Source organism: Hemitrygon akajei, chromosome 16 (assembly GCF_048418815.1).
Source record: "Hemitrygon akajei chromosome 16, sHemAka1.3, whole genome shotgun sequence".
In the NCBI taxonomy this organism is placed as follows: Eukaryota; Metazoa; Chordata; class Chondrichthyes; order Myliobatiformes; family Dasyatidae; genus Hemitrygon; species Hemitrygon akajei.
The window spans coordinates 5,786,966-5,811,513 of NC_133139.1; the positions used below are offsets into that span (position 1 = coordinate 5,786,966).

At 42.3% G+C, this 24,548-nt stretch overlaps 1 protein-coding gene across 3 annotated transcripts in view; it reads left to right on the forward strand.

Moving 5' to 3' along the window:
- The window catches only part of nfic (nuclear factor I/C), a 464,113-nt gene that overhangs the window by 310,263 nt on the left and 129,302 nt on the right, over positions 1-24,548 (forward strand). For all 3 annotated transcript variants that reach the window (XM_073068141.1, XM_073068140.1, XM_073068142.1), the window contains exons 4-6: positions 221-295; positions 3,067-3,190; positions 7,053-7,177. In XM_073068141.1, coding sequence (XP_072924242.1) covers positions 221-295; positions 3,067-3,190; positions 7,053-7,177 — 324 coding nt within the window. The remainder of the gene's footprint in view (positions 1-220; positions 296-3,066; positions 3,191-7,052; positions 7,178-24,548) is intronic.

A 24,548-nucleotide genomic window follows, 5' to 3' on the forward strand; every position in this document is an offset into this window, starting at 1 on the left:
TGTACTGGAAATGACATTAAACATCTTGAATCCTGAAGCTTGGAAGTATTTTTTGGACTCGTTGCTGTTCCTGTCAGTTTATCTTGTGACTTAAGGGACACCCATGTTGCACCTGTGCAATGTGCAAAGTTTCCCCCATATCTTTACTCACACTAAGTATTTCTCATGCTCTTTACCTTTCCAGAGAGGCAGAAACAGTTCAATCTCTTGTCTTTTACAGAACACACGGATTTTCAAGAAAGTTTTGTGACTTCAGGTGTCTTCAATGTAAATGAGCTTGTGCAAGTATCAAGAAGTAAGTGTCATTTTTATTTATGCCACTTATACAAACTTGATAGTCATTTTACTGTGCCTCAGTGGCCTAGCAGTTAGTGAGAAGGGAATCAGAGTTTGGAGTTCAGTTCCGCTACCGTCTGTAAAGAGTTTGTACATGCTTCCCATGGAATACTTGGGTTTCCTCCCACAGTCCAAAGACATACCAGTTAATAATTGGTCATTGGAAATTGTCCTGTGATTAAGGTAGGGTTAAATCAGGGGTTGCTGGATGGCACGGCTCGAAAGGCCAGAAGGGCCTATTCTGCACTATAGTTCAGTCAATAAATAAGCAAATATATACATGTTTCATGTATTATTTGTTTTAAAAAATAGCAGGCTTTTGTAACTTAAGTACATAAACAGGCAAAAAATATTTTAGGTATGATGCTGTTTTAAAATTATTCATTAAGAATAATTTAATAATTTTCTCTTTGGAGCAAAGGAGGATGAGAGGTGATTGGATAGAGGTGTACAAGGTGATGAGAGGCATAGATTGAATGGACATCCAGAGACGTTTTTTCCAGGGTAGAAATGACTTATAGGAAGGGGCATAATTTTAACGTTATTGGCAGATAGCTCTGGGGGGTAGGATGTCAGAGACAAGTTTTTCACATAGGGGCGGTTGGGTGCATGGAACACCCTGCCAAGAGTGATTGTAGTGGTATTTTTCTTTCATTCATGTGCTTTTCTAGGAGCCTTTTAAATGTTCCTAATCTATCAGCCTCTACCACCACCCATAGCAGTGCATTCCAACATTCTGAGTAAAAAAACTACTTGACATCTCCCCTAAACTATCCTCCATCACCTTAAGAGGACATTAGCATGAATATTCAATAAAGTTAAAAGCTATAGTATATGTTTATAGAACATAGAATATTACATCACAGTGCAGGCCCTTCAGCTCACCATGTTGTGACAATCTCTTAACCTACTCTAAGCTCAATCTAACCCTTCCCTTGCACATTCCCTCCATTTTTCTATCATCCATGTATCTGTCTAAGAGTTTCTTAAAAATCTCAAATATTCCTGACTCTACCACCAGCCCTGACAGCGCATTCCATGAACCCGCCATTCACTGTGTAAATAACCTACCTCTGACATCCCCCCCCATACTTCCCTCCAATCGCCTAAAAATTATGCCACCTCTATTAACCATTTCTGTCCTGGGAAGGTCTTTGGTTTCCTCTCGATCTATGATCCTTATCATCTTCTACACCTCTATCAAGTCACCTCTCATCCTTTGTCACTTTGGCCTGGAACTGTCTCCACTGAGGTGGCTAGGCCATCATGCAAGGAACAGTCACTGCTCTCTCGCTCTCTATCTCTCTTTCTCTCTCACTCTCTCTCTCTCCCCTCTCCCTCTCTCTCACATTCACTTTCTCTGCTCTCTCACACTCTCATTCTCCACTCTCTCACTCTGACCCTCCCTCTCTCCTCTCTCTCTTTCCCTCCCTCCCTCCTCTCTGTCTGTCTCTCTCTCCTCTCTCCACTCTCTCCTTTCTCTCTCTCTCTCTCTCTCTCTCTCTCTCTCTCTCTCTCTCTCTCTCTCTCTCTCTCTCTCTCTCTCTCTCTCTCTCTCTCTCTCTCTCTGTATAAAGATCAAAGGCTACTTGCTACAATGGTGGAACACAACCATTCAGATGTGTATCAGAATGTGGCTGGAAGAAACAGGAGACAATGTTTTGCTTTGTTTAGTTAGAAGTTTTAACAAGGTTTTTGGGGAATATATTCACTCAAAGCCTTCACCATTTTGCTCACTTTTTGCACTGCTTACTAATTTTTTAAGATATTTCTGATCATAACATAATCACATTTTATGTAAGACCATAAGACATAGGAGCAAAACGAGGCTATTTGGCCTATTAGGTCTGCTCTGCCGTTCCATCGTGACTGATTATTATCCCTCTCAAACACATTCTCCAGCCTTCTCCCCATAGCAGTTGATACCCTGACTAATCAAGAACCTGTGAATCTCCATTTTAAATACACCCAATGACCTGACCTCCACAGCCATCTGTGGCAATAAGTTCTATAGATTCATCACCCTCCGGCTAAAGAAATTCCTCCTCTCCTCTATTCCGAGCCTGTGCCCTCTGGCTGTAGACTTCTCCACTATAAGAAACATTCTCTCCATCGGCACTCTATCTAGGCCTTTGAATGTTCAATAGCTTTCAAAGAGATTCCCTCCCCCCCACCCACCCCCCCAGTTCTTCTAACCTGCAGGAAGTACAGGCTCACAGGTATCAAACACTCCTCATAAGTTAACCCTTTCATTCCATTTATTGCACTGAACAGCAACTGCAAAAACAACAAATCTCATGACATATGTCAATGATAATAAATCTGATTCTAATTCTGGTTCTGAATATTATCCTTGTAAAAGGTGGTGCTGTATAACCATAACTATTTTCACAAATTTCTGTATATTTTGTATGAGTGTGAACATTTGGATGTGAATCACTCAACCCATGTATTCTGTGGTTACAGTTACTCAGTGTTAAACTGGCTATCCCAAAATGACAGTTTCAGTTCAGGCTTCATTGTGGCTTGTACTAACTTTTAAACCCAAGTTTGCTTAGAGATTTTAATTTAGATTTGATTGAGAGATTTTAGTCTTGATTAAGTGTATCAGCCCAAATCTGTTTATTCACTTCCATAGACACTGCCTGACTTGCTGAATTCCTCCAGCATTTAGTGTGTTTTGCTTGTGTTTAGAGATTTTAATCTGTTTTGATAACCTTTAATTTTCAGCCCCCATTGTGACGGGAGCAGGACCGAACTTCTCTCTCGGAGAGTTACAAGGACACTTAGCCTATGAACTGAACCCACCAAGTACAGGCATGAGGAGGACTCTGCCTAGCAGCTCATCAAGTGGGTATGTGTCTGAACGATGCAGCTCATGAGGGACCAATAACCATAAGACCATAAGGCATTGGAGCAGATTTATGTCGTCTGGCCCATCGAGTCTGCTCTAGCATAACTTCTCAACCCTATTCTCCTGCCTTTTCCTCATATCCTTTGACACCCTGACTAATCGGGAACCTGCACACGCTGTAGGCTGAACTTATAACTACAGCCATGATCTTCCTGCAAAGTCAGTAAGGTGCCAACTTCCGCTGCTTTCTTTTTAACTAGCTGATTTTGGTTAGAGCCTTTGATCAGAGAAGTGTCAAATGATTCCAATAATTTGGGCTGATATGGGTTACTGAGAGCAACGGAAGCTGAACTCCCATGAACAAAATCATTACCATTCCAGCACTCTTCGTCTGGCTGGGCAGTGGTGAAGATGGTAGATGTAGGAGGGGCAGGTGAATGACTCTCTCTCTAGATTAGTGGGGGTGTGATTTATCACCTTCCTCCCACAGTCCACTCGCTTCTCCTATCAGATTCCTTCTTTTTCAGCCTTTTGCCTTTTTCACCTATTACCTCCCAGCTTCTCACCACCTCCCTCCCCCACCCACCCACCTTATCCTGGCTCCTTTCCCCTTTCCTGTCCAGCCCTGATGAAGGTCTCAGACCGAAACATCAACTGTTGACACCGTCTGACCTACCGAGTTCATGCAGCATTTTGTCTGTGTACTCTGGATTTCCAGAATCTCTTGTCTTTAGATTTCAGTACATTGTTTTATTTGATTCTAATGAGATAGGATCATTATAGATCCAAAGTGCTGACCCATCATGCTTTGGATATCCTGTAGAACAAAATCATGGGTCCACCACCCACTGCCGATCCCGTTCTCAACCCTTGTCTTCTCTGCCTGGAACTGGCCTTTTGGCAGACACAGGCGATGGGCGTTGAGTTCCTAACTCTACTTGCATGGAGCAACCACAATCACTGAAGGAAGCTGGGTCTGTGGGTCATTGGGTTATCAGCAGCTACAACTGGCTCCAATACAGATGGGGAGAAACTGGACCAGCAGATGCTGTCTGACCAGCTGGGTATTCCCAGCAGTTCCTGCTCCATTTCAGAATTTCAGCATCTGCAGGGTTTATCCTTCAACCCTTTACTCACTCACCTGGATAACTTCATTCACCTCAACACAGAACTAATCACTGAACACAACCTATGGACTCACTTTCAAGGACTTTAGAACTCGTGTTCTCAGTATTATTAATTTAACATTCAAAGGTCAAAATACATTTATTATCAAAGTATATATACTGTATGCAACCTTGAGATTCATCTCCTTTCAGGCAGCCACAAAACAAAGAAACCCAATAGAACCCATTAAAAAGAAGACCGTCAAACACTCAATGTCCAGAAAAAAGACAAATCATGCAAATAAAAGTAAACAAATAACATTCAGAACTGAAGTTCACAGAGGTTTACTTATTATTATTATTATTTGTTTTTTTGTATGTGCAGTTTATCTTCTTTTGCACTTTGGTTGCTTGTCAGTCTTTGTGTGTCGTCTTTCATTGATTCAATTGTATTTCTTTGTTCTACTTTGAATGTCTGCAAGAAAATGAATCTCAGGGTGATTTATGTCATGGTGACATAAATGTACTTTGATAATAAATTTACTCTGAACTTTGAACTTTAACTGTGTTAATAAAAAGGGCAGCCTTTATTAACATTGTACAATGTACCTCATGCCATCAGTCTTTCAGATGACAGAGTAAGTTGTTTTAAAATCCTGAGTTAATGGACTATGTGGGTTGCCTCCCACATTCTCCGGTTTCTTCCACTTTCCAAAGGCATACACACTAGTAAGTTCAAATTAAGTTTATTTACACTGGACAACAAATTGTTTTGAAAGATTTGCTTCCTCAGAACTTTTTTTGTTTATGATAGACCCGGTGAAGCTGAACACGAATATGATTTCAGACTACTTGTGTCATGTAATAATTTGGAGAAACAAGAAATTAACTTTCATTGGATAGAATGTGTTTAATTGCATAATGGTGCTGATGCTTTGCAATGGTTCAATTAAGCTAAAGATGTTTTGTTGATGATTTTCATTTGTACTCAGTGTCGAACAATAATCAGTCAGCATTGACGGATTTCAGTTGCCCTGACACCGTTTTTCCATGACCGCAAAGTCCTGGTGAAACCACTCATCATGCTTGTCACAGACAGCACCAAGATTTACAGAGAATAACACTAAATAGGAATGCAGAAAATGAATCTTTAGTGACATGTTTCACCTCATGGTTTCTGCGTACATTGTGGGCAACACAACGACTTGAATTATGAATTGAAATAACAAATATAGGTGATTTTAAAAAATTGTGCATGATACGGAAATTTCATGATGATTTTCATCAGCAGCAGCCCAAAATCCATAAGATACACCCAAAAGTCTTCAGGAGCAAAACACTTGCTGTCCAGTGTTATCATTTGACCACATATAACCACATGAAATAGTGTTCCTCCGGGCCAAGGTGCTAAAGACAGTACCAACAGCACACAGCACAAGAGTTTGTAAGTTATGGACGTGCTGTGTTGGTGCTGGAAACATGGCAACACTTGCGGGCTGACCCCAGCACATCCTCAGACAGCGCTGCTTGTTGATGCAAACAGTGCATTTCACTGTATGTCTCAATGTACATGTGCCAAATGAAGCTAATCTTTATCTTTATAAATGCATGGCTTCTCTGCTCAGCAAGACCTTATTGTTTAAGTCCATAAAGGAAGAGTTATGTTTCGTAACTGGAACCTAATCGAAAGAAAACCATGCGTGTCTGGGGAAAACACGTCTGCTTTGTTTCACTCTAGTGAGGTGCTCTCTTACGTCATGGTGCCATAGTGACGTATGCCATTCACATACTTCTTGCATTTAACTCGTAAAAAAATTGTGTAAACAACAAAGAATGCTTAATCAGACAATACATTTCCAATATTACAGAAATATTCCACACACCACAGGCAGAACATTCTAAATGGAGACTTTCTGAGGTCTGTGTATACTGTATTTATTTTTTGCTCAGATGCAGACTGCATTACTTTGATTATTTTCTGATGACAAGTCTCTGAAACTAATAGCGTTCATCTCCCTTTTTATATTTGCCTACATAGCAAGCCACAAAGCCTGAAGTTTACCTGAAACCTATCAAACTGTTTATATGGAAAGTTGAACATAAAACAGTGCAGCACAGGAATGAGCCTTTCAGCCCACAAACTTGTACTGAACCAAGTAAATTAGAAATCAAATGGCCAACTAAACCACCTGCACAACGTCCTTATCTTTCATTTTCCTCACATTCATGTGTCTACCTAAGCATCTAATAAAGCTGTAATGTATCTGACTCGACCACCTTCACAGGCAGTGCACCCATCATTCTCTGTGTAAAGAACTTGCCTCTCACATCTCCTTTGAATTCAGTCCCCCTCCTCAGCTTAAATGCATGTCCTCTGATATTAGACATCTCATTGCTGGGGAAAAGATTCTGATTGTCCACTCTATCTATGTCTCTCATAATCTCATAAACCTCTATCAGATCTCCTCTCAGCCTCCACCACTCCAGAGAAAACAACCCAAGTTTGCCCATTCTCTTATGCCTTCCAATCTAGCCAGTGTCCTGGTGAACCTCTGTATATTCATGGAGAGAGCTCCCATTAACTTAGTACCATTTGCACCGGTGGAAAAAAATATTAATATATCGCACACTTGGGAGCTAATTTCCATTACCTGTTATTCTCAGCGCGCACTGAAGTGAAAGAGACCAGAAAATATAACATCTGAGCCGTCTATGTTCAGCAATAAACACAGTCTCTTTTTTTGAATCCTTTGCAGGAGTAAGAGGCACAAGTCAGGCTCGATGGAAGATGATATTGACACTAGCCCAGGTGGAGAATTCTATCCCTCACCTACCTCCCCTGCAGGCAGCAGTAGGAACTGGCAAGAGGAAATGGAAGGAGGTGAGTGCACAATCGAACCTGGAACATTCCTTCCCTGTGGAAATAGTATCCTTTCCTTTGAGATCATTCGGAATGTCCTGTTGTCAGGCTGAACTGTCGTTGCTTATGTTATTGCAATAATGTGGAAAAAAGACAAAGCTTTTCCTCAGAAATTGTATATCCTTTTATTAGGATACAAACCTGCCCCAAGTTAAAAGTAGCACCAGTTAAAAAATTATTAGGATTATTAGGTACAGGGTTCTAATTATAAAGTACCTAATAATTATAAAATTATGAGGTACAGGAGCCTGAAGACACACACTCAAAGTTTCAGGAACAGCTTCTTCCCCTCCTCCATTAGATTTCTGAATGGACAATGAACCCATGTACATTATCTCAATATATTTTTTTCTCTTTTTGCATTACTTATAGACAATAGACAGTAAGTACAGGAATAGGCCATTCGGCCCTTCGAGCCAGCACCACCATTCAATGTGATCATGGCTGATCATCCACAATCAGTACCCCGTTCCTGTCTTCTCCCCATATCCCTTGACTCCACTATCTTTAACAGCTCTATCTAACTCTTTCTTGAAAGCATCCAGAGAACTGGCCTCCATTGCCTTCTGAGGCAGAGCATTCCATAGATCCACAACTCTCTGGGTGAAAATGTTTTTCCTGAACTCCGTTCTAAATGGCCTACCCCTTATTCTTATTTTACTTATTACTTATTTTAATTTTTATATACTTAGTGTAATTTTTAGCTTTTTATTATTATGTACTGCTGCTGCAAAAGAAACCGTTTCAAGACGTATGCCAGTGATTCGGATACTGATCCTGATTTAATTTTAGTGACCAGTGGATTTTATTTCTTTCTGTCCATTCACACCTTAAAAATTAATTTCTCAAAATGTTTTAAATTCCTTCCTGACACAGAACATAGAACATTACAGCACAGTACAGGCCCTTCGGCCTACGATGTTTTAACCTATTCTAAGATCAATCTAACCCTTCCTTCCTATAGACCCTCATTTTTCAATTATCCATGTGCCTATCTAAGACTTTCTTAAAACGTCCCTAACGTATCTGTCTCTGCCACCACCCCTAGCACGGCATTTCACCTATTCCTCACTGTCTGTGTAAAAATACCTACCTCTGATATCCATCCTGAACTTTCCTCCAATCACGCTAAAATTATGCCTCGCGTATTAATCCCTTCCTGGCATGCATTATTCCCTGTGAACACTGCTCCTGATCATAGCTGAAGCAGTCACGAGGCCGTTTACCTGGCAAGAAGTGTCTCGGAGGAATACTTCACCGGGCATTTCTACTGTAACTTTGGCCAAAATCTCCGTGGAAGCTCCTGCAAAAGCAGACCGTTGTGAGAATTCCTGTGTTTCAGAATCAGAATCAGGTTTATTAACATCGACGAATGTTGTGAAGTTTGTTGTTCTGTGGCAGTATAGCGCAATACATAAAAAACTAATATAATTTACAAAAAGAATGTACTGTATATATATATATATATATATATATAAAAATTGCAAGAAGATCTCTGAGGATCTAACCGGGTCCTAACATATTGATGAGCTATAAAGAGGGCAAGACAGTGGTTATATTTCATTAGGAGTTTGAGCAGATTTGGTTTGTCCTCTAAACCATTCAGAAACTTCTACAGATGTACCGTGGGGAGCATTCTGACAGGCTGCATCACCGTCTGGTATGCAGTGGGGGGTGCGGAATGGGGAGGTGATGCTACTTCTGCACAAGATTCAATGAAACTATAGAAAGTTGTAAAATTAGTCAGCTCCATTTTGGGTACCAGCTTCTATAGTATCCAAGGCGACTTCAAAGAGTGGTGTCTCAGAAAGGCAGCATCCATCATTAAGGATCCCCATCACCCAGGACATGCCCTCTTCTCATTGTTACCATCAGGTAGAAGGTATGGAAGCCTGAAGACACACACTCAGCAGTTCAGGAACAGCTTCTTCCCCTCTGCCAGCCGATTCCTAAACGAACATTGAACTCATAAGCACTACCTCACTTTTATTATTTCTATTTTTACACTATTTTTAATTTAACTATTTAGTACACATTATATATTTACTTTAATTGGTTTATTTTTTTCTATATTATCATGTATTGCATCTGCTCAGTGCTGTGGTGAGTGAAGGTATCCATGCCGGTTCAGGAGCCTGATGGTTGTGGGGTAATATGTGATCCTGAACCTGGTGGCGTGGAACCTAAGGTACCTCCTTCTTGATGGTGGCAGTGACAAGGGAGCATGGCCTGGACAGTGAACGTCCTTGATGATGGATGCTGCTTTCTTGTGGCAGGGTGCCTTGTAGATGTACTCAGTGGTGGGGAAGAATCTGCTGATTTTGACTGCAACACTTCCTGTCCTTGGTCGCTGGTTTGGATCCTTGCATAAACATCTCTGAAAGATCAATCATCAAAGAAGAAGTCACACTGGTGTAAAAGGACAAAGGGTCAGATAAATATAGAAGCTGCTTGCCAAGAAATGCAGGCTGAATTCTACTTCCTCAAAACAGCAGGAAAATTAAACTGTATGCAAATATACAGTACAATGCAAAAGTCTTAGATACATACATATATAGCTAGAGTGCCTCAGACTTTTGGACAGTACTGTATTTGTGGAGCAAAGAACGAGTGTGTAAATCTGGTGGGAGGAAAGGATGTTGGGAACGACGAGGGTGGAGCGCCTTGGGAGGGGGTTGGGACGAGTGGCAGCGAAGGAGTGGTGGGACGGTGGGTGGCATGGGTGCAGACACACCCAGCCCTGAGACACCAGGCAAGGTCATTTGATTCCGAACAATTGGTTTATTGATCGTTACAGAATGTTTCTCTGATGCTTCCTGCTCCCTCCCCTCTCCCTTCCCCTTTCCCCAACCATGATTCCCCTCGCCCTGCCTCCTTCCCACTCGCAGTCCACAATAGAGACCCATATCAGAATCAGGATTATCATCACTCACATCTGTCATGAGTTTTTTTTTTGAGGCAGCAGTACAGTGCAAACATAAAATTACTACAGTCCTGTGAAAGACTTAGGCACCTTAGCTATATGTATGTGCCTCAGACTTTTACACAGTACTGTATGTACTGTAGTAATTATGTGCATTGAATTTGAAAAGATACTGAATGGTAAATCTTGATATTGAGAGGGATCTTGCGGTCCAAGTCCATGGCTCCCTGAAGATAGTCAAGCAGGTAAAGAAGGTGCCTTCATTGGCCAGGGAATAGTATAAGAGTGAGGAAGTCAAGTTCAAAGTCAGCTCCAGCGGACTAGGCGGATGAGATCAACCATGAGATCCAATGGTCAGAAAGGCGATTCTGCAGTGCTCTGTGGAGAGCGAGGGGCATGATGGAGCGCAGAAGTCATGGTCGTTCACTGCAACCAAGCAAGGCCCCAGCTGTGACAACTACTCGAACCACTGGACCCAGACTGCTGAGGTCGAGTGGAACAGCTTCCAGTGTGATGGCTTTTCAACTTTAAAGTCTCTTCTGCCCTCGTTTCCTGTCACTGGCGTATACAATGGACAACCAACAAGAAGGTCATGACGCAGCTGTAAAGAACTTTGATTAAGCGCACCTGGAATATTGTGTTCATTTCTGGTCACCCGCCCTTCATTTAGATATGAGGGCTATGGAGACGGTGCGGAGGAGGAGGACGCTTCCTGGATTAGAGAGCACGTCTTATGAGGAAAGGTTGAGTGAACTAGGGCTTTTCTCTTTGGAGAGAAGAAGGATGAGAAGTGACTTGGCATAGAGTAGATAGCCAGAGAAGAGTTTGGAGAAATTTGGGTTGTTTGGCCTAAAGCAGGGGTTTCCAAGCTTTTTATGCCATGGACCCTTACCATTAACTGAAAGCTCTGTGGACCCAGGGTTGGGAACCCCTGGTCTTTAGCATTGGAGACTTGATGGGGGTATATAAAATTATCAGATATAGATAGGGGAGACTGCCAGATCCTTTTTCCCAGGGTAGAAGTGTCCAGTACTAGTGGACTTGCACTTAAGGTGAGGGAGAGAAAGTTTAAAGGAGACGTGGGCAAGTTTTAACAGAGAATGGATTGGGCTGCCACGGGTGATGGTGGAAACAGATATGCCCTCGAATGGAAAAAAAAACAAAAAGTAGTGGATACAGCCCAGTCCAACACTGGTAAAATCCTCCTGACCACTGAGCACATCTACAAGGAGAACTGTTGCAGGAAAGCAGCATCCATCATCAAGGTTCCCACCATCCTGGCCACGCTCTCTTCTCACTGCTGCCATCATGAAGGAGGTACAAGAGCTTCAGGACCCACACCACCAGGGTCAGGAACAAATTATAATCCCTCAACCATCAGGCTCTTGAACCAGAGTAGATAATTTCACTTACCCCAACACTGGACTGATTCCGCAACATATGGACTCTGAAACTTGTGTTCCCGATATTTATTGCTTATTTATTTAGTCTTATTTTTTCTTTTCCTTTTATACTTGCACAGTTTGTAGTCCTTTGCACACTGGTTGTCTGTCCGCCTCTGTCGTGTGCATTTTTTTAATTGATTCCGTTGTGTTACTTTGTATTTACCGTGAATGCCTACAAGAACATGAATCACAGGGTAGTATATGGTGCCATATACAGTGTCTACTTTAATAATAAATTTACTTTGAACATTTTGATAGTGGCATTTAAGAGGATGTTAGATAAACATATGATGATGCAGGGAACAGAAGGCTGTTGATCATGTACAGGCAGAAAAGATTTGGCATTGTGTTTAGCACAGATATCGAGTACCAAAGCGGCTGTTTCCATCCTATATAGTTCTGTGTTCTATGTATGTTCTTGGAAGTGGAAGGTAGGTCACAAAGGTAGGTGATGAACTGGATAGATCCTTAGGAAGAGTCGCATATCTTTGGCTGTAAGCACTGACAGGGTGTAGAGATATACTCACCTCCACATCTCAATAACCAAAGGACCCTGGTTTCTGATGATTGCCAAAAGGAGGCAGAGGTAATGTGAGGAGAAACCTTTATTATCTGTGGCCAGGAAGAATGGTAGCTTCCTCATTAGCCTTCAAGGCCTTGCAGAGCTACTGACAAAATCTGGGAGTGCAGCTGTCTGGTATGTAGGTTCAGTAGTTTCTTGACAATCATCTGCATGTGGGATTGTCTCATCCACGGAAGGTGGGAGGTATATAAAAAGGTGTTTTGGTTATATTTTTCATGCTAGAAGGGCCAACTATGCTTACTTGGGACATAGTGGACTTGGACTTGAACTTGAGCTATCAGTAGAACATGACTGCCCCCTGTTGGTACTGTGCAGAAGGTAAGTGCTTCTGGAGGGTAAGGATCGTGGAGTAGGATCCCAGTGCACATAGGCCTTGAATACTGTCTGACTTCCCTCAGGCTCTTTGGTGAGAATTTCTTCAAGGGACCAGGGGTGAGGCGGCAGTCTGGGCCCAAGAAAAGATCCAGCCTGCGTAAATGGTCCAATTTAAACATGCCAGAGGATTGGTGCTTTGGAGATACTTCCTCTAGCCACTGCTATTTTATATGAGACTTGCACGATAGAAAACATCCTATCTGGATACATCATAGCTTGGTACAGCAACTGCCCTACGTTGACCACAGGAAGCTATGGAGAGCACTGGATACTCGTGTACACCTTTCACTTTACAGATCAACACGAATCAATGAATGACATTAATCTAAACATCAGTGATGTACTGTATAGTGAAAAACTGACCCCAAGTTTGACGTTATAAATTAGCTTCACTATAGATTAGCAATACTAATGTTATTTTTCTTTTCTCTTTGAAAACACTGGTACCGCAGTCAAAATTAAATTTCAAAGTAAATTTATTATCAAAGCACATAGGTCCCACATCAGCAGGTTCAGGAACAGTTATTACTCTACCACCATCAGGCTTCTGAAGCAGCAGGATAACTTCACTCACCTCAACTCTGAACTGGTTCCACAACATATAGACTCCATTTCAAGGCCTCAACAGCTCATGTTCTCAGTATTTTTTTATTTAATTTTTATTTGTACACTATCTTCTTTTGCACATTGGTTGTCATTCTTTATTTATATATAGTTTTTTCCAAAATTCTATTGTATTTCTTTATTTTCCTGTAAATGCCTGCAAGATAGTATATATATAGTGATTATATACATATTTTGGTAATAAATTTACTTAGACACACTTTGAAGGGTCTTTGGTCCAAAATAGTGATTGTTTATTCCTCTCCATAGATGACCAGCTGAGATCCTCCAGCATTTTGTGTGCATTCCTCAGGATTTTCTGCATCTGCAGAATCTCTTGTGGTCACGTTGATTTTGATGGTTACAGTGGTTGCATCAGGATTTTGGACAAGGCTTGACAAATTGAAGCGTGCAGTGACAACACTCTTTCATTTTTAATCATAGGTCTTCTTCCAGTGTGATGTTTGACAGGTAGGAGGTGGCTTCGTTGTGATTGATGATAGCAGATCAGATTGAAATACAGAAGTTCCAAACTTGGGGTCCACAGTTAATGGTAGGCGTCCATGGCATAAAATAGGTTGGGGACCCTTTCTCTAGAGTAATCTTAACCCCTGTTATTTCCCCTTTTCTAAAAATAGTTTCTAAATTAAGTTGTTCTTACCTGTTCTTTTACTCAAGATTCATGCCAGAAGAGATGGGTTTGCCAGTGAAATTGTAACAGCTAAAATGATTTTTTGAAAAGTATGGCACAGGGCCTATACTTGGGGGAGTTTATAAGATCACCACCATCTACCATCAAAGACTCCCACCATCCAGGATGATCTCCTCTCCCTGCTGCCATCAGGAAGAAGATACAGGAGCCTCAGGACCCCCACCACCAGGTTCAGAAAATGATTACCGCTCAACCATCAGGCTCTTGAACCATAGGGGTTAACTTCACTCATCTCAACATTGTACTGCTTCCACAACCTATTAAAGGAAGGATTCTAGCAGTGGCTGATAGGCAGGAAGGGAAAGAGTGGGAATAAAGGGAGCCTATACTGGTCGGGTGCCGGTGACTACTGGTGTTCAAAGGGGTCTGTGTTGGGACTGATTCTTTTTACATTATATGTCAAAGATTTGGATGATGGAATTAATGCCTTTGTGGCCAGGTTTGCAAACAATATGAGGATAGATGGGGGGGGGGGGGGCAGGTAGTTTTGAAGAAGTAGAGAGAGTAAAGAAGGAATTAGACAAATTAGGAGACTAGCCAAAGAAGTGGCAGATGGATAACAGTGTCGGTTGGGAAGTGTATGGCCATGCACTTTGATAGAAGAAATATAAGCGTAGACTATTTTCTAAACTGAGAAAAAAATCGAACATCTGACATACATGGGGACTTGGGATTCCTTGTGCAGGATTCCCTAAAGGTTAACTTGCAGGTTGAGGTGGTGGTGAGGAAGGCAAATGCGATTTTAGCATTCATTGCGAGAGAGCTAGGATATAAAAGCAAGGATGTAATTGAGGCTTTATAAGGCATTGGTGAGGCCTCACAGAGTATTGTGAGCAGTTCTGGGCCCCTTACCTAAGAAAGGATGTGCTGATGTTGGAGAGGGTTCAAAGAAAGCAATAAAAAAACTTATTTATTATGTTTTTCTTTTCTTGTATTTTCAGTTTGTTGCTTTCGCACATTGGTTGTTTGTCAGTCTCAGTCATGTGCTGTTATTTATTGATTCTATTTGGCTTCTTTCTATTTACTATGAATGCCCACAAGAAAATGAATCTCAGGGTTGTATATGGTGACATATATGTACTTTGATAATAAATTTAATTTAAACTTTGAACTTTGAGATGAATGATGGGTTATCTCGTTGAAACCTATCGAGTATTGAAAGGCTTGGATAGAGTGGATGTGGAGAGGATGTTTCCTGTAGTGGGGAATCTAGGACCAGAGGATACAGCCTCAGTACAGAGAGATGTCCATATGGTGGCTAAAGGAATTCCTCTTTGTCTGTGGAATTCATTGCCACAGCCTGCTATGAAGGCCAAATCCTGGGGTATATTTAAAGCAGAAGTTGATATATTCTTGACTAGTACGGAGGTCAAAGGTTACGGGGATTAGGCAGGAGAGTGGGGTTGAGCGAAATAATAAATCAGCCATAATGGAGTAGTGCAGCAGACTTGATGGCTGGATGGCCTAATTCTGCTCCTGCGTCTATGGACCTATTCTGCTGATGGGATGGGGAATCAGGAATGCAGGGTGGCGTGAAATGATATACACATTGTTTAACATGTGATTTACAGTTTCCTGTCTCTGAGAGTCCACAGGCTGTAAATTACCTTTCTTTACATTAAGCAGAATTTGCATGCACTGAGTAAAATCGTATTTCCACTGATAAATGACATTTTCTGTTAATACAGATTCATGGAAGGAGTGGAGATTTTACACAGTGCAGTAAATGCTTTTGACCCCAAGGCTAGCTGAAGTTGTAACTTTAGCCCGAAAGTGATTGGCCCAGCAGGTGGCAGGGATTACTGTGGGGTTTTGTTTTCCTGTCTAGACAGGGCCAATTAGCCTTTCATTAACAAGTGGTTAGCCGGTTACGTTCAAAGCGTTTCACTGGAGATGGGAGAAGAGTGCCAGATGGGGGCAAGCTGTGAGCTGCTGAGCCGAATGGAACGGAGTGCTATCACCTGCGGACCAGGGGAAGGGAGATGCTGCTGTCCCTGGTTCATTACCAATCCCCCCTCCCCTGCCCTCGGTACCACAGTGTCAGGGATCAAGGAATCAGTTCAAGTTGTTGTTTTGTGACAGCAGTACAGTGCAAAACATTAAAATATACTTTATAAGTATTGTAATTTGATTTCTTACAATATATTGTATCTTAATACAATGAGATGTATAGATAATACACACGTTATAGGAGATGCCAGATTGCATAGGGAGAGAGAGAGAGAGTTTAAAAGCAGCGAGCAGGGGCAGTCACCATATTTTGCGCACAACAGTCCTGAGGAGTTACCTGATTGCTTAGAGGGAGAGAGAGTTTAAAAGAAGCGAGTGGGGGTAGTCAGCATTTTTTGTGCACCACAGTTCCCAAGGAGACATAGGATTGCACATAATTACACACTTGGCAATGACCAATGAGAAGAAGTTAGGTTTAAGTGGAGCGGCCATTGTGTGAGTGGACCTGTGTTAGAGTGGGGTGTTGAGGCTTTGGCTCATTGAGGCTTAAGCGAGGAGAAGCAAATACTATAGGTAGATTTTCCTTGTTATTTATTCTTTATTTATTTCTTGTTGCATATTTAGAGCAGTGGGAATGCCAGACAGGATACCAGAATGCTCCTCTTGCAGGATGTGGGAAGGCAGGGAGACCTCTAATGGCCCTGGTAACTACACCTGCAGGAAGTGCTTCTAGCTGCAGCCTCTAACAGACTGTGTTAAGTAGTTAGAGCTGGAAATGGAACTGGATGAAATCTGGATCATTCAAGAGGCTGAGGGATTGTTAGGCAGGGCATAGAGGGAGGTAATTACATCCAGTGTACAGGACACATGTAACTGGGTGACTGACAGGAGGTGGACAGGGGATAGGTAGCCAGCGCAGTGTACTCCAGTGCTTTTCCCCTCAACAACAGGTATACCATATTGGATTCTGATGGGGTGTGGGGTGTGGGTGCTGACCTAGCAGAAAAAAGAGACAGTGGTGAGGTCTGTTGCTCAGAAGAGAACGGGGGAGAAGAGGCGAGCTGTGGTGAGAGGGGACTTGTTAGGTAGGGGAATAGAAAGGAATTTGTGTGAAAAGGAACAAGATTCCCAGATGGTTTGTTGCCTCCCAGGTGCCAGAGTCAGGGATATCTTGGATCGAGTCCACAGTTTTCTTAAGTGGGAAGGTGAACAGCCAGAGGTCATGGTCCACGTTGTTACTAATAATATTGGTAAGTCGGGTGATGAGGTCCTGCAAAGTGAGTTCAGTGAGTTAGGCACTAAGTTAAAGGTCAGGAATGGTTTGCACCTGAACATGAGGATGGGAACCAGAGCACCAGAGCAAAGAGTGGAGATGTTGTAGAGAAAGATGTTCTTAAACCAATACACCAAGTCAGGAATCATAAGGTCGAGCGTGGTAGGTTGAATGTTCTGAGCTGTCTATATTTCAGTGTAAGGAGTATTGTAGGAAAAGCAGATGGTACCAGGGCATGGATCAGCGTGTGGAATTATGACCTTGTAACCATTAGTGAAATTTGGTTGCAGGAGGGGCAGGATTGGCAGCTCAGTATTCCAGGGTTCCATTGTTTTAAACATGACAGAATAGGAGGGATTAAAGGGAAAGGGAAGGCATTACTTGTCAGAGAAAATGTCACAACAGTGCTCAGTCAGGACAGTCTGGAGAGCTCGTCTAGTGTGGCTTTGTGGGAATAATAAATATATGATTACATTAAATGGATTATATTATAGACCACCCAACAGTCTGTGGGATTTAGAGGAGCAAATTTGTAGAGAGACTACAAACTGTTGCAAGAAACATGAGGTTGTAATAGTAGGTGATTTTACCTTGCCACATATTGACTGGAACTCCCATACAATAAAGGGGCTGGATGAGAAAAGTTTCAGGAAAGTTTCCTGAATTAGTACATAGAAGTCCCATCTAAAGAGAGTATGAAGCAAGATCTCCTATAGAGAATGAGACAGGGAAACACTTTGCCTCTAGTGATCATAATGCCGTTAGTTTCAAGGTCATTACGGCAAAGGATAACGCTGGTCTCAGGTTGAGGTTCCAAATTGGAGGAAGACTAATTTTGATGGTATCAGAAAGGATCTGGCAAGTGTGGTTTGGGACAGTTTGCTTTCTGGCAAAGGTGTACTTGCTAAGTGGTCAGCTTTCAAAACTGAAACCTTGAGAGGATAAAGCTTGTACGTTCCCATCAGAATAAAAGGCAAGGATAAAAGGTTTAGGTAGCACACACAAAATGCTGGAGGAACTCAGCAGGCCAGGCAGCATCTATGGAAAAGAGTAAACAGTCGATGTCTCAGGCCGAGACCCTTCATCAGGACTGGAAAAAAGATGAGGAGTCAGAGTAAGTAAGTGGGGGGAGAAAGAACAACAAGGGGATAGGTGAAACCGGAAAGGGGGCAGGGAGAGCTGAAGTAAAGAGTTGGGGTTGATTGGTGAAAGATATACAGGGCTGGAGAAGGGGGAATCTGATAGGAGAGGGCAGAAGGCCATGGAAGAAAGAAAAGGGGGAGGAGCACTATATGGAGGGAGGTGATAGTCTGGTAAAGAGATAAGTTGAGAGGGAAGTGAGAATAGAGAATGGTGAAGGAGTCAGATCAGGTATATGCAGGATAGTGTGGAAATTGTAGGAGCACTAGCAGAGATATTTAAAACATCCTCAGCCATGGGTGAGGTGACAAGAATGTTGTTCCTTTGTTTAAGAAAGATTCCAAGAATAAGCCATGAAATTACTGGCCAGTGAGCCTGACATCAATAGTGGGAAAGTTATTGGATGGTATTCTAAAGGACCAGATATATAAATATTTGGATAGACAGGGACTGATTAGGGATAGTCAACTTGGCTTTGTGCAATTTAAGTCTTGTCTAATCTATCTTACAGAGTTTTTTTGAGGAAGTTCTCAAGAAAGTTGATGAAGGCAAGGCAGTGGATGTTGTTTACATGGACTTTAGCAAAGCCTTTGACAAGGTCCCGCATGGGAGGTTAATCAAGAAGGTTCACTTGCTTGGCATTCAAGCTGAGGTGGTAAATTGGATTAAACACTGGAGTTCGCAGAAAATGCCAGAAAGTGGTTCTAGTTGGCTGCCCCTCTGACTGGAGGCCTGTAACCGGAGGTGTGCCACAAGGTTCATTGTTGTTTGTCATCTATATCAACAATCTGGATGATAATGTGACAAAATGGATTAGAAAATTTGCAGATGACACCAAGATTGGGGGTGTTGTGTACAGCAAGGAAGACTATCAAAATTTGCAGTGGGATCTGGACCAGCAGGAAAAATGAGGTGAAAAATGGCAGGTGGAATTTAATGCAGACAAGTGTGATGTGTTGCATTTTGGGAGGACCAACCGGGGTAGGTCTTGCACGGTGAGCGGTAGGACATTAAGGAGTATGGTAGAACTGAGGGATCAGAGAATACAGATCCATAATTCTTTGAAAGTGGTGTCACAGGTAGATAGGGTCATAAAGAGAGCTTTTGGTGCATTGGCCTTAATAAATCAATGTTTTGAGTACAGAAGATGAGATGTTATGTTGAAGTTGTTTAAGACATTGGTGAGGCCTAATTGGGAGTATTGTGTGCATTTTTGGTTATCTATATACAGGGAAAATGTAAATAAGATTGAAAGAGTACAGGAAAATTCTACAAGGATATTGCCAGGACATGACGACCTGAGTTATAGGAAAAGGTTGAATAGATTAGGACATTATTGATAGGAATATAGAAGATTGAGAAGAGATTTGATAGAGGCATAAAAAAATTATGAGGGGTATAGATAAGGTAAATGCTAGCAAGCTTTTTCCACTGAGTTTGGGTGAGACTACAACTAGAAGTCATGGGTTAAGGGTGAAAGGTGAAATGTTTAAGGAGAACATGAGGGTGAACTTCTTCACTCCGAGTGTGGTGAGAGTGTGGAACGAGCTGCTAGCGGAAGTGGTCGATGCAGGTTACATTTCAACATTTGGGAGAAATTTGGTTAAGGACATGGATAGGAGGGATGTGTGGGCCTATGGTCTGGGTGCAGGTCAATGGGACTAGGCAGATTAATGATTCGGCAAAGACTAGATGGGCCAAAGGGTCTGTTTCTGTGTTGTAGTATTTTGTGACTCTTCTATGACTCTACACTACAATAAGTAGTTCAAAAAGAGAACAAAAATAGGGGGCAACAGACACAAAATGCTGGAGGAACCCAGCAGGTCAGGCAGCATCTATGGAGATGAATGAATAGTCAACTTTTTGGGCTGAGACCCTTCTTCAGGACTGAGAAGGAAGGGAGAAGATTCCAGAATAAGAAGGTAGGGATGGAGAAGGAGGACAAGCTAGAGAGTGATAGGTGAAGCCAGGTGGGTGGAGGAAGGGGATCTGAAGTAAAAAGGCTTGGAGGTGATAGGTGGAAAAGTTAAAGGGCTGGAGAAGAAGGAATCTGATATGAGAGAAGAGGGGACCATGGCAGAGAGGGAAGGAGGAGGGCTACTAGTAGGACGTGGTAGGCAAGTGAGGAGAAGAGGTAAGAGGCCAGAGTTGGAAAAGGGGGAGGGGGATAAAATTACCAGAAGTTGGAAAAATTGATATTTATGCCATTAGATTGAAAGCTACCTACCCAGAATACGCGGTATTTCTCCTCCATCCTGAGAGTGGCCTCACCATGGCAGAAGAGGAGACCTTGGAACAACATGTCGAAATGGGAATGGGGACTGGAATTAAATGGTTGGCCACTGGGAAATCCTGTTGGTTTCTGCAGGTGGAGTGGAGCTGCTCGACCAAGTGGAGATAATGAGATAGTGTTCATGGGTTTCATGGGCAGTTCAGAAATATGGTGGCAAAGGGGAAGCTCAATCTTTTTACCTGCACTTCACATCAGAATCAGATTATCACTGACTTACAATGTGTTGTTTTGTAGCAGCAGTATTACTACAAATTGAAAAATAAATAAACAGTACAATAAAAAGGACTACAGAGGTATGTTCATGGGATTCATGGACCATTCAGAAATCCAATGGCAGAGGAGAAGAAGATATTCCTAATATGTGTGTGTGTGAATTCAGGTTCCTGTTCCATAGCCTGCTGAGTTCCTCCAGCATTTTGTGTGTGTTTCCTGTACGTCCTTCCTGGTAGAATCTAGTAAAGGTTGAGTCTTGTGTGTTGACACTAAAATGGGATAAATGTAGACCATGAGACATAGGATCAGAGTCAGAATCAGGTTTAATACTGTATCACTGGCATATGTCGTGAATTTTGTTGTTTTGCAGCAGCAGTACATTGCAATACATAAAAATAGAAAGTCTATAAATTACCATAAGTTATACTATATACATTTAAAAATTAAATAATTAGTGCTTATTTATAATTAAATAAAAAGAGCAAAATTAATAGTGAGGTAATGTTCATAGGTTCATTGTCTATTCAGAAATCTAATGGTGGAGGAGAAGAAGCTGTTCCTAAAGCACTGAGTGTGTGCCTTCAGACTCCTGTACCTCCTCCTCGATGGTAGCAATAAGAAGAGGGCATGTTCTGAGTGATAGGGGTCCTTAATGATGGGTGCCACCTCATTGATGTATTGCCTTTGAAGATGTCTCGATCCACGCCAATTATGGTCTCCTGTTGAGGAAGTAAAGAATCCACTTACAGAGGGAGGTACAGAGGCCCAGGTGGTGAAGCTTGTAGAGTAGCACTGAGGAGATGATGGTGTTGAAGGATCAACTTTCTACACCATATACACTTACAAATATTAGGAATTTACTTTGACCTGTTGGTCAGGGCATGACATGCAACAAAAAAAAACAACATTCAGCAATTATAAAGAGTAAAGAACTATACAAAATATAAAGTTCAAGGTTATACGATGGATATGGAATTGAGGACCTCCATTGGTCAGGATCAACAATGGATGTTGCATCTCAGCTGTCTAAATATGCTAGCCAGGGCAGTACGATATGGAGGGCAAGCTGTTGCAAGCAGCAAGCTCTCCCTCTCCACGCAGCTGATGAACCCAAAGTAACAGCAGCGACTGATACCGTTTGGCAACAGCAGCATCAAAGGGGTTGCCAGTCTGTATTGAACTCAATGTCGGACTGCCTTAGGGACTCCAGATTTTTCCAAAGGGTTTAGTCCCAAAACTAAAGGCAGCAAAGGTTTGAATCAGAGCTTGCTAAGATATGGAATAAAATGTGCCCAAATGCATTAACGCTATCAGTGTTATAAAAAATGTGGTGACGGGGCTAATAGGTTGAGAGGTATGGGGTGGGGGGGGGGGCTAACTGGAAACTTTGATCAGATTAATTGCTGGGAAGCTACTATTACCATGATGTGAGGTTTTTGTTTCAATAGCCCTGTGGGATTTTCTGGGAGGAAGCTTTTGGAAAAGGCAGTTTGCTGGATGTGAGCACTGGCAGAGCCTAGAGTAGCCATGGGTGACAAGTTCAAGTTTAATCTCATCTGACTGTACATATATCCAACTAACAGGAACAGGGTCCTGTTCACCCTGTACACATCTGACTTCCAATATAACTCGGAGTCCTGCCATGTGCAGAAGTTCGCTGATGACACGGCCATAGTGGGGTGTGTCAGGAATGGACAGGAGGAGGAGTATAGGAAACTGATACAGGACTTTGTGATATGGTGCAACTCAAACTACCTGCGTCTCAATGTCACCAAGACCAAGGAGATGGTGGTGGACTTTAGGAGATCTAGGCCTCATATGGAGCCAGTGATCATTAATGGAGAATGTGTGGAGCAGGTTAAGACCTACAAGTATCTGGGAGTACAGTTGGACGAGAAGCTAGACTGGACTGCCAACACAGATGCCTTGTGCAGGAAGGCACAGAGTCGACTGTACTTCCTTAGAAGGTTGGCGTCATTCAATGTCTGCAGTGAGATGCTGAAGATGTTCTATAGGTCAGTTGTTGAGAGCGCCCTCTTCTTTGTGGTGGCGTGTTGGGGAGGAAGCATTAAGAAGAAGGACGCCTCACGTCTTAATAAGCTGATAAGGAAGGCGGGCTCTGTCGTGGGCAAAGTACTGGAGAGTTTAACATCGGTAGCTGAGCGAAGGGCGCTGAGTAGGCTACGGTCAATTATGGAAAACCCTGAACATCCTCTACATAGCACCATCCAGAGACAGAGAAGCAGTTTCAGCGACAGGTTACTGTCGATGCAATGCTCCTCAGACAGGATGAAGAGGTCAATACTCCCCAATGCCATTAGGCTTTACAATTCAACTGCCAGGACTTAAGAACTTTTTTTTAAAGCTATTATTAATGCTTTTTGAGTTAGTGATTTAGATGCATATCATATTATTACTGAGTTAAGTATTGTATGTAATGAGTTTTTGCTACAACAAGTGTATGGGACATTGGAAAAAATGTTGAATTTCCCCATGGGGATGAATAAAGTATCTATCTATCTATCTATCTATCTATCTATCTAAATGAAACAATATTCCTCCAGACCACGGTGCACCCACAGAACATATATCACACAGCACATAAACTAAAATCTCACCATAAATAAGTTAATAAAATATAATTCAAAATGTATGGAGTGAAAAGCAGCACAGGTAAACAGTAAACAGCTCCCTGTCCTCGTGACTGGGTATTCATTAGTCTCACATTCAGCTGTAACCCAGTGTGGCAGTGCTAGTCCTGATGCTCCTCATGGTAGTGAGTCAAAGAGATTGTGATCCTCAACAATGCTCTTCGCATACAATAGTCCCGGTAAATGTCACAAGTACTGTAGTGGGGCTGGAGACTATTGAACTGTCCTCTCATACAATAACATGTACTTTTGACTTCATTATTAATCTCATTATGTCCTTGCACCTTATTGTCTGTCTGCACTGCACTTTCTCTGTAACTGTTTTCTGAATTTTTCCAAATCATTGTGTTCTGAATTCTTGTTTTCCCTTGAACTGCCTCATATGTCCTGATAAGGGGCCTCAGCTCTATTTCACGAGGAGTTTGATGAGCCAGTGGGTCACCAAAGACTCTAGCAAATTCCTACCAGTGTGCAATGGAGGTTACATCACAACCTGGCATGGAGGCTCCAATGCACAGGATCGGAGGAGGCTGCAGAGGGTTGTAGACTCAGCCATGTCCATTATGGGCACAATCCCACACCGCCACCGAGGACATCTTCAAAGGCAGTGCCTCAAAAAGGCAACATCCATCACAATGACCCTCGCCACCCAGGGCATGCCCTCTTCTCATTACTACCATCAGGAGGAGGAACAGAAGCCAAGAAGATCCACACTCAACGTTCTAGAAACAGTCTCTTCCTCTCCACCATCAAATTTCTGAAAGGTCCATGAACACTATCTCCCTATCCATCTTTTGCACACCTTACTTACCTCTTTACGGTTGTCATAAAACTGTGGAGGCCGTGTCATTGAGTATATTTAAGGCAGAGGTTGATAGATTCTTAATTAGCCAGGGCATGAAGGGATACGGGAAGAAAGCAGGAGATTGGGGCTGAGAGGGAAATGGATCAGCCATGATGAAATGGTGGAGCAGACCTGATGGCCTAATTCTGCTCCTATATCTTATGGTCTCATGGTTAAAACAGCAAGTTTGACACATATGTAAGTGATAGTAAACCTGATTCTGATTCCACTGATTGTGGATTGCATTGGCACGATGCCATTATTCCAAGTATCTAAGGTCTCGTCATCCAAAAGCCCTGAGAGTTCCCCTCATGCTCCAGCCTCAGA